At 40.9% G+C, this 9,756-nt stretch overlaps 1 protein-coding gene across 4 annotated transcripts; it reads left to right on the top strand.

Annotated features, from left to right (window-relative positions):
• Positions 1-6: 6 nt before the first annotated feature.
• On the top strand, positions 7-6,859 carry LOC145719424 (cytochrome P450 4F6-like). 4 transcript variants are annotated; one of them, XR_014142368.1, is made up of 4 exons: positions 7-2,046; positions 5,109-5,242; positions 5,324-5,635; positions 6,044-6,108. XR_014142368.1 is itself a non-coding variant. In XM_081810917.1 (4 exons), exons 1-4 carry the CDS (start codon positions 2,019-2,021, stop codon positions 6,219-6,221), a joined length of 354 nt encoding a protein of 117 aa, XP_081667043.1. In that variant the 5' UTR covers positions 7-2,018; the 3' UTR covers positions 6,222-6,859. The 4 variants fall into 4 exon arrangements, 2 of the variants coding, with proteins under 2 accessions (XP_081667043.1, XP_081667041.1); XM_081810917.1 differs by lacking the exon at positions 5,109-5,242 and having other exon boundaries at positions 5,324-5,388; positions 5,553-5,635; positions 6,044-6,859; XM_081810915.1 differs by lacking the exon at positions 7-2,046 and having other exon boundaries at positions 2,056-5,242; positions 5,324-5,388; positions 5,553-5,635; positions 6,044-6,859.
• The last annotated feature ends 2,897 nt before the right edge of the window (positions 6,860-9,756 follow it).

The raw sequence follows: 9,756 nt of genomic DNA, 5'->3' as shown, positions 1-9,756 counted from the left end.
GATCTCATTCCTTTTGAGGGCTAGAGCCTCCATTTTTTATTGCACCTCATTAATAGCCTTTTTGATTTCGACTTGGTTAGATTTTAGTTCTTTTATTTCTCCAGAAAGGGTTTCTCTAATATTTTCCATGCTTTTTTCAAGCCCAGCTAGTATCTTTAAAATTGTCATTTTGAACTCAAGTTCCGACATCTTACTAATGTCTGTATTGATTAGGTCCCTGGCAGATGGTACTGCCTCTTGTTCATTTTTTTGAGGTGATTTTTTCTGTCTTGTCATTTTGTCCAGAGGAGAATAGATGAATGAGAGAACAAAATGCTAACAGGGTAACAACGACCCAGGAAAATATACACTAAACAAATCAGAAGAGACCAGAGCTCCTCCCATTAGCACAGCATGGTGATTGAAGGGAAACTCCCAACTCCTGGCTTCTCCCTTCCAGAAAGTGGTCGCTTTTCTGTTCAGAGAGTTGCTGCTATTCTTTTCTTTGATCTCCTGTTGAATTCGTAGGTGTTCAGAATGGTTTGATCCCTATATGGCTGAATTCCTGGGACCAGATGAAATTTAGGTCTCCTACTCCTCCACCATCTTGCTCCTCCCCACTCAATTCAAATTCTGAAAAGTCAGATATTCTTATTAAAAATATCTGTAGCTACAGGGGCAAACTGGAGGTGATGAGCTGGAGCCTGGGGGCCAGGGAGCAGATTTGGAGCCAAGGGCTGAAGGATGCAGAGGAGATGTTGGACTGAACACTTTGGAGGTAGTGCCCTCAACTTCAAGGCTTTGCTCAGCAGAGCAGTTCTGTGAAGTGGAGAAGTGTTTTTGTGCTTCTCCCAACTTCAAACAATTATACACTTGGTAAAAATTTCAACAGTATGAATTGGTTTGCAATGGATATAAGCCTTTGTCTTTTTTTCTTTCTCAGCTCTATTGAGATATAGTTGACATATAATACTGTGTAAGTTTAAGGTGTACAACACAAGGATTTGATATATATTGCAAGATGAGTAAAAGGTTAAACTCTTCTATTATTTCACATAAGCCTCTGTCTTATGCCAGCACCCCAATCCCATCCCCACCTTTGATAGTTTCCTGTGTCCTTCCAATGTTCAGTCTATGCCCACATGTATCTGTCCACCATCTCTTTGCTCATTCAGTTTTCTTTCTACAACTGAGAATATACATAGAACATTCAGGCATGCAGGTTGACAATATAATTTCCAGATCTTTTCATTTTTTTTTCAGGATACAAATTTTGAGAAATTAATTTGAATTACAAAATCAATAATGGGAAGAAGACTTTTTATTTTTTCTTGCACAAAATGAAACACTATGGAGAAGTTAGGTTCACCTTTGTTGCCCTCCCCCCAAGCCTCATCAATCCCCTGTCTCCCGAGGGGTCTCTAGGGGCATCAATATGTCATATGTCCTTTCAGACTTTTCTGAAATTCTTAGAGTTATATATTTATGTAATTATTATAGTTTAATAGAAATACATCCCCACATATTTAGTCACTTGTTTTTTTCACTCAATATTATGTCTTAGAGCTCCTTTCTGAGTGCGATATAGGATTGCATAAATTATTCATCTCACCCCTTTTTTGGGGACATTTATGAGAAGATTTGTAGTTATGATAGATATTGCTGAACTGCCTTTCAGCATCTCTGTACTGATTTACCTTGCAGCGTGTGTTAGGACTAGTGAGCCCCATTTCCTTCTTTTTGTTAGCTGTATAGTATTCCATCACATGGATGTACCATGATTTATCTAAACATTCCTGTCGATGGACATTTGTAGTTTGGGAGCTTTTGCTATAATAAACATGATGTAGTAAACATCCATGTACACTGATTTTTGCTCACATGTGTAGATGTCTCTCCAGAACAAATTTCTAGAAGTGGTGTTGCTGAATCAAAGACCATTTGAGTTTTCATAATTTAATTAGCTCTTGGCAAATCGACTCCTACAAACGGATTTTCAGAGTGCCAATTTCCTCGCATCCTCACTGACAGTGTGTGTTATGAAACTTTACAACTTTTGCCAACCTGGTAAGTGAATATAATACTTTGTTATTCTAATGAACATCACTTTAAGTATGGGTAAAACTGAGCACTATTTTCACATGTTTATGAACCATGAATATTTCTTTTTCTGCAAAGCATCATTTTGCGTAATTTGTCCTTTTTACCTTGAGTTTTTTTGTTTTTTTCTTACTGATTTATAAGGACTCTTTAAAGAGAATTAATTTCTTTTCTTTTTTGCAAAAATTCTTTCCCAGGATGTCTTTTGACTTTATTTTGGTTTTCATTCATTTCTTTGTAATCACATTTATTAGCTTTTTTTTTTTTTAAGATTTTATTTATTTATTTGACAGAGAGAGACACAGTGAGAGAGGGAACACAAGTAGGGGAGAGGGAAAAGCAGGCTTCCCACTGAGCAGGGAGCCCGATGCTGGACTCCATCCCAGGACCGTGGGATCATGACCTGAGCCGAAGGCAGACGCTTAACTGACTGAGCCACCCAGGCGCTCCTTATTGGCTTTTTTATAGCTTCTGTTTTTTTTTTTTTTTAATGCTTGGAAAAGCCCTTCACACTCTAATGCTAAACTTTAAAACTTGTTTGTTTTCTTCTAATGGATTTATTTATTGAAAAATGTTATTGAACTTAAATTTTATTTAATATATTTATTATTATTTCTTACATTTAATCTTTCTTCCATATTAAATCCATACTGGTATAAGTGCTGAAGTAGGAATCTATTTTTTTCTCCAAATGGCTAATTATTTCAACAGAATTTGATACATAGTTTGTATTTGTCTTAGGATTTTAAATAATAGCAGCTTTACAATAAACTAAATTTGTTCATATATTAGGGCTTATTTCTGGACTCCATTCTGTTCTATTTATATATTCATACATAAGCACTAAGCAGTCTTCATTATCATATTAAAAAACATTTTCATAATTGATAAAGTTGGTTCTATCTCATTACTTTGCATTTACATTTTTTCTTGCATTTTTATTTTTTTCATTTGAACACTATGATTGGATTGGGTAGTTTGAAAAATACTCTTGACAGTTTTAATCTGTTAGTTATTTGGGCATCAGGTGTCAAGGATGAAGTTAACCGTGGCCCTTTACTCATGACTAATTATCATTATTTTTTTGTGCAATACTTACTTATTCCCATTCATTCCAATTCTCTACTTCCAGCACTCCATCAATATGATTCTAGAGCATTCAATCCTTTTATTTGCATAATTTGTTGTTTTGGGTAGATGTATTTTAAAATTCACAGATATGTGTTATATCACAGATCTCCTGCTGGCTCTTACTTTTTTCAGAAACATAGCACTATGACTTTATTAGAAATCCCTGGTTCTGTTATATTTAGGTTATTGCTTTGAACTGTCATATAGAATTTCCCTCTACAATCCCTTAGAGCTGAATATCCAGGAGGCTTCCATCTCATTACTGCAATGAACATCTTGGTGTGCATGTCTTTATCTACCTATCTGAGAATTTCTCTGGGTTCTATGCCCAAGAGCCAGGTTGGTAGGTCGTAAAACACACATTGCCTTTCCTTGACCACACTGATGCCTTTTAGAGTGGTTGCTCATGTTCATACTGTCACCGTCAACGCATGAGGTCTCTCTACCCCATGCCTCAGCTACTTAATCCTCACCATCACCCATCTTGTTAATTCTCCCCTCAAATAGATGTGAGGTAATATCTCATTACTAGATAATTTCCATTTGTCTCATAACCAGCGACTTTGAGCTTCTGTTCATGTTTTAAATCTCTGAGTTTGAGCTCCCATGAATTCTTAGAACATATCCTTTGTCTGCTTATCTCTTGAGTCCTTGTCATCTCTCTTGTTGATTTGCAGGAAGTCCTTGTATATTCAAGATATTGTTCTAGATCCATTTATTTATTGCAGATAATCTTCTGTAAATCTCTCATCTGAATGTTAATTTGGTCCAGGGTGTCTTTTGTTAAACAGAAATCCTTAATTCTGTGCATAGTTTTCCTTTTTTTTTTCTTTCTCTTCCATTTTATGTTTTGGGGGTTTTAAGAATTCCTTCCTACTCATAGGTCACAAAGATGTCTTTCTTCTATGTTATATCTTCTTTTAACTTTATGGTTTTACCTTTCAAGTATAAGAGAAGACTCCATCTTCATGTAGAGTGCATGATAATCCAGTACTTTTTATTTCCACATCATCAGTTGTCTGAACCATCCATTTCTGAGGGATTGTGGGGCCTCCTTTACCAGATGCTATGTTTTCAACTATTCATATGCCTGTCTCTGAGCTCTCTATCCTGTCCCATGGGTCTGTTTTCCTGTTCTTGCAACAGTGCCATGCTGTTATTTTATTTATTTTATTTTAATATTACCTACTTTTATAATAGGTCTTAATATTTGGTAGATGAATTCTCTTTCTTCAATCTTTTATTTTTTAAATTGACATAGCTCTTTTTTCTTTATTATGTTATGTTAATCACCATACATTACATCATTAATTTTTGATGTAGTGTTCCATGATTCATTGTTTGTGTATAACATCCAGTGCTCTATGCAATACGTGCCCTCCTTAATACCTGACATAGCTCTTGAAGTTTATTTTTTTCAAATTGAGTAAGATTACTGAGTTCAAAACAACAACAACAACTAGATTTTTACTGAATTGCCTTGAATATATCAATTAACTTACAAAGAATCTACGCCTTTATAATATTAGGTCATCCCACCTTAGAGTGTGGGTCTTATTTGTTCAAATAACCTGTTAAGTCCAGTATATATTTTTTTTCCTTTTCAACTAATTGTATACTTAAAAAACTTTCTTATGCAAATGTATTAACACTTTTAAGGATACCCTGTGAATGTTATGCTTTGCTCAGAAATGCTTCTAAAAATACTAGGTTAAATTTCCTTCTAGTGACTTTTGTGATTTTGATTTTCTAATGCTTAAATTTTTGGCCCATCTGGAATTTATTTTGTTATAGAAGTGAGGGTCAGAGCAAGGTGGGGAGAGGGTCTCCAGGGGCAGCAGGAGGGCTGGGGGAGTCTTTGATTCGATCCTTGGATAATTGTTGGGGGGCTTCCTTAGGGACGACCTGGCCCAGCTGCCCTTCCTGACCATGTGCATCAAGGAGAGTCTGAGGCTGCACCCCTCGGTTACAGTCATTGCCCGCCGCTGTACCCAGGACGTCAGGCTCCCTGATGGCCGGGTCATCCTTAAAGGTGTCCACAGCATCAGGGGGAGGAGGGTGGTGGTCCTATCCGCTGAGACCTTATCCTGACTGTTTCTCTTCTCCCCCATAGGGAGCATCTGTGTCATCAGCATCTTTGGGATTCATCACAACCCGTCTATCTGGCCGAACCCTGAGGTGCTTCCCTCCCTCTTCTCCACCCGGCCACCCGACCAGGGGGCGGGGTCTTGACCAGGGAAGTCAGACACTCCCCTTCCACTGTATCCACAGCTGTCTTTTCTAGCGTTGTCTGGGTATCTTGAGAAACCCCACCCAGCAGCCCTGCCTCTGTCTGACCCCAGGTATACAATCCCTTCCGCTTCGACCCAGAAATCCCCCAGAAGAGGTCTCCCCTGGCTTTTATTCCCTTCTCCGTGGGACCCAGGTGAGCGCAGCGGGCATCCCAGGTGGGAATGTGGTGGTGAAGGCAGGGATCTGGGACTGAGAACCCAGACATGGCTGTGGGGGCAGGAAAGGGGGGAAACTGAGGATGGCTCTCCTTCTCTCCCCTCTTCCAGAGGTCAGAGGTAACGGTCTGGGGAGTGGAGGTTGGGTGGGTCTAACAAGAGCTCCTCGGTGTGGGCAGAGCCCCTTCCCCCTGTCTGCTGGCCTGAGTTCAGGGCTGGGGTCTGGGCCAAGCTCAGGGGATAGGCAAGCCCACATGGGGGTCCCAGGCATGGGTTAGCCCACTTATGGATCCCTGCAGGCAGGGCTGGGGGTCCCGGGCCAAGTTCTGGGCGCGATGGGACCTGCTGGGTCCCTGGCGAGTCAGAGCCGTCACTTCCGCCCACAGGAACTGCATTGGGCAGACATTCGCCATGACCGAGATGAAGGTGGTCCTGGCGCTCACGCTGCTGCGCTTCCGGGTCCTGCCAGATGAGGAGGAGCCGCGCAGGAAGCCGGAGCTCATCCTGCGCGCAGAGGGTGGACTTCGGCGGCGCGTGGAGCCACTGAGCGCGGGCTCCCGGTGACCTTGCGAGCTGCTGGCTTGGGATCCACCCAGAACCTACACGCCTCGCTTTGTGGATTCCCAGGAATGAAACTTTGCAGTCTCCTCTGCCAGAGCCTCATCGAGAGCCAGCAGGGGTGGGTGAGGCGGGGTGGAGAGGAGGCCCAAGACCCTGAGAGCCTTTCCAGATGACCACAGGCCCCCCATGTTGATTGCTGGTTCTACCAGAGCCCAATCAAGGAGTTTATCCTGTAGGCAATAGGGAGCCTTGGGAGGTGTTTGAGCGAGAGAGGGACCAGGGTTAAGGACTGACTTAAGGGCATGTTTGAGGCTCTGGGTCACAGAGGAGAACCCGTAGTAGCACTACGCTCTGATCAGCCTGACCTCTGTTCCTATCTAATATACCCAAACTTCTCTTACCTCAGGATCCTTCACTATGTCTATAGTTACTATGTTTACTTCAACAAAGCAAATATACTTTATCCTGTGTGATCATTGCAGTCACTGTATTTGTTATATAGTCTGTTGTTTTTGCTGGTTTTCACTGGCAGGGTCGTCGTTCTTGTGTGCCTGGTTATCTTTGCCTGACTACTGGTTATCATATTTGAAATAAGATTTGTAGAATTTGAAGAAGGTAGCTTTCTCTAAGGAGGAGGTCTTGGAGCCTTGCTGATGGAAGATTATGTTAAATGAAGTTCAAGACTTGTGGTGGCCAAGATCAGGAAGGCAGTTTAAATTCTAGTTGAGATCACACTTACAGGCTCCTCCACTCCTCTCACTCTGAGGGGTGTAGCTTTTTGAGGTCTCCACTTATGTAAGGAGGGTCTTCTCACAATTTCTTTCTCGTATCACTATAGGCCTTGATTTTTCTCCCCTGACCATGAAGCCATCAAAACAGCTTCACATTTTCCTGACTTGAGAAAGGCCTCCAGGGCAAATGTGTAATTCATGTTCATTTAGCTCTAGGCTTCTAGTTTCATTTGAGTGGTGTCTTCGTAATTCTTTACTATCTTTTCTGGTCATGTATTCATTTAAGAAATTGGAAAAGTATCGGGACGCCTGGGTGGCTAGTTGGTTGGGCGACTGCCTTCGGCTCAGGTCATGATCCTGGAGTCCCGGGATCGAGTCCCACATCGGGCTCCCTGCTCGGCAGGGAGTCTGCTTCTCCCTCTGCCCCTCCTCCCTCTCATGCTCTCTGTCTCTCATTCTCTCTCTCTCAAATAAATAAATAAAATCAAAAAAAAAAAAAAAGAAAGAAAGAAATTGGAAAAGTATCCAGCTGTGAGAGTTGTTTTTTAAAAATTGAAAGTTTAATCCAAGTAACCTAGCTTGCCATTAGTGGGAACAGGAAGTCTCAGTTGGAATTTTAATGGTCACGATCCAGTTATTACTCCCCTCTTGAATGTATTGAGGGTGAAAATTGCCTTTAAGTGTAGAGATTCCTGGACCACAAAAAAGCTCACATCAGGGCTTGAGGGAGAGGACAGCACATCACGCAGAGACCCTGGAACCTGGGCTAAATGGAGGGAGCTGGTGCACTTTGAGGTTGACTCCCCTGGGGGTGTTCCTTGTATAGGAAGAGGAGTACACATTGGATGCTTTGGTAGTCAACAGGATGGATGATGTCAGAGACTGCTGTGTATCCTGACGTTCCTTTTTGCCTTCCTGTAATCCTTAGGTTTTTGTTAGGTGCATGGCAGGCTGAAATACAGATAGTATTTGAAAGCTTTTCTTGAAACTAGATTCGCTGAATGAGTATGCCCTGTCCCATGTGGAAAAGTTAAAGAGTACCTGGTAATTCTGGAAACTCTCCTGGAGAGAAAGCTGGACATTCTGTCGAGTTTCCCCTTTCTTCTTTTCTGTTTCTTGGGGTGGTGTGGGTAGCTGGAGCTCTCTCTTGGCTTAAGAGGACAAGACCACTCTTTAGGAAAGGTGGGGCAGATAACTAAATGCAGTGAGGGTCCGATGACCCTGATCCAGCGCACCTTGGAGTTGTATTACCAAGATCACAATCCCAGTCTGCTATTTCCTAGCTGTGTGGGTTTGGGAAAATTGTTGATCTCTCTGAGCCTCCGTTCCATTACCATACAGTAATAGCCACCTTATTACACTGATGGGGAGATTGCATAAGCAAGCATGTGCAACATCACTGAGTCAATATCTGGTAAGCATCAGTACTCAGTGAGGGTTAATTTGTTCCCTTCTGTCATCTTTTTGCATCACGTTCTGAAATTTAAAAAGCTAAATTTAGTCACAAAAGTTAAATTTAAGTATTGGTAAATGTGGCAACCTTCTGTTGAAGAAAACTAACATTAGAAGACCCAGTTAGTTGTAAATATCCATAGTTACCTCGGAGAAACTCCAAGGGCCTTTGATGGCAAGCTGGTCTTGAAGCTAGGAACTAAAAAAAAAAAAAAAGATATTTTTCCCCCTCGAGAGGCATGAAACTGCCTTCATTTTTGCCTAAATGTTTCAAGAGGTGGAGATCATGTGCATCTCAATAGTGAGGTGGGGAGTTGAACCGCTTCCTTCAGCACCTGGAACAGTGGCTGCCCCTGGACTCCTTCCTCTCAGGCTGTAGGAGCACCCCCCTGGGGTACAGTGTCTAGGACCTCAAAACCTTTCTGAGGCCCACAGATTGGGGGCCCTGGAGGCTTACAGATTGCAAAATATGAAGGAAACATTGCAACATGAAATGAATAAATATTTAATATATTGTAAGCTGAAAATCACATGTGTTTTTCTTTGCCGAGTTCTTAACTAAAATATTGTTCGTCTTCCCAAAATGATATGTCTTCATAGGAGAAAACACAAAGAAGAAAAAGTAAGAAATAAAAATCATTTTTATATCCATAATTCACACATGTCAAAATAATCACAGTTCATATTTTCTCACATATACATCCAGCTCTTATTTATATATATAATCTTTATACAAGTAAAACAATGTTATTTACATCTAAATGTATTATATTTACATGTAATCATCTGTTTAAAAATGCTGTTTTACTGGCTAATAAGCACATGAAAAAATGCAACATCATTGGTCATCAGGGAAATGCAAAGCAATGCTTCATGTGATACCACTTCATACCCACGAGGATAGCAAGAGTCTGAAAAAGGGAAAATAAGAGGTCTGGTGAAGATGTGGTGTAGTTGGAACACTGACCCATTACTGGTGGGAATGTAAAATGGTGCAGCCCTTGTGCAAAACATTCGGTGTGTCCCCAATAAATTAGACATAGAACTATTATATGAGGCACTGATCCCACGCCTAGGTATATACCCCAAAGAATTGAAAACAGGTGTTCAAACAAAAGCTTGTACACAAGTTCATCGTGGCACTATTCACAACTGTCAAAAGTTGGATATTTGGGAAATAATCCGAATATCCATGATCAGATGAATGGATAAACAAAACGTGGTATATCCATAACAAGGATTTTACTGGATTATAAAAAGTAATGAAGCACTGATACATGTTACAACATGGATGAACTTTGAAAGCATGATACTGAGTGAAATGTCACATATTGTAAAATTCCATTATATGCAAT

This window comes from Leptonychotes weddellii, unplaced genomic scaffold, assembly GCF_054177405.1.
Source record: "Leptonychotes weddellii isolate Sample4059 unplaced genomic scaffold, ASM5417740v2 HiC_scaffold_4367, whole genome shotgun sequence".
Classification (NCBI taxonomy): Eukaryota; Metazoa; Chordata; class Mammalia; order Carnivora; family Phocidae; genus Leptonychotes; species Leptonychotes weddellii.
This window is presented reverse-complemented; position numbering and strand designations above follow the sequence as displayed.

Excerpts from the sequence above, each read along its gene's own strand:
- LOC145719424 (XM_081810915.1), top strand. The coding sequence starts at position 5,140 with ATGTGCATCAAGGAGAGTCTGAGGCTGCACCCCTCGGTTACAGTCATT. Across the intron at positions 5,243-5,323 it reads TGGCCGGGTCATCCTTAAAG|GGAGCATCTGTGTCATCAGC; the intron begins GTGTCCACAGCA and ends TCTCCCCCATAG. Across the intron at positions 5,636-6,043 it reads CCCTTCTCCGTGGGACCCAG|GAACTGCATTGGGCAGACAT; the intron begins GTGAGCGCAGCG and ends TTCCGCCCACAG.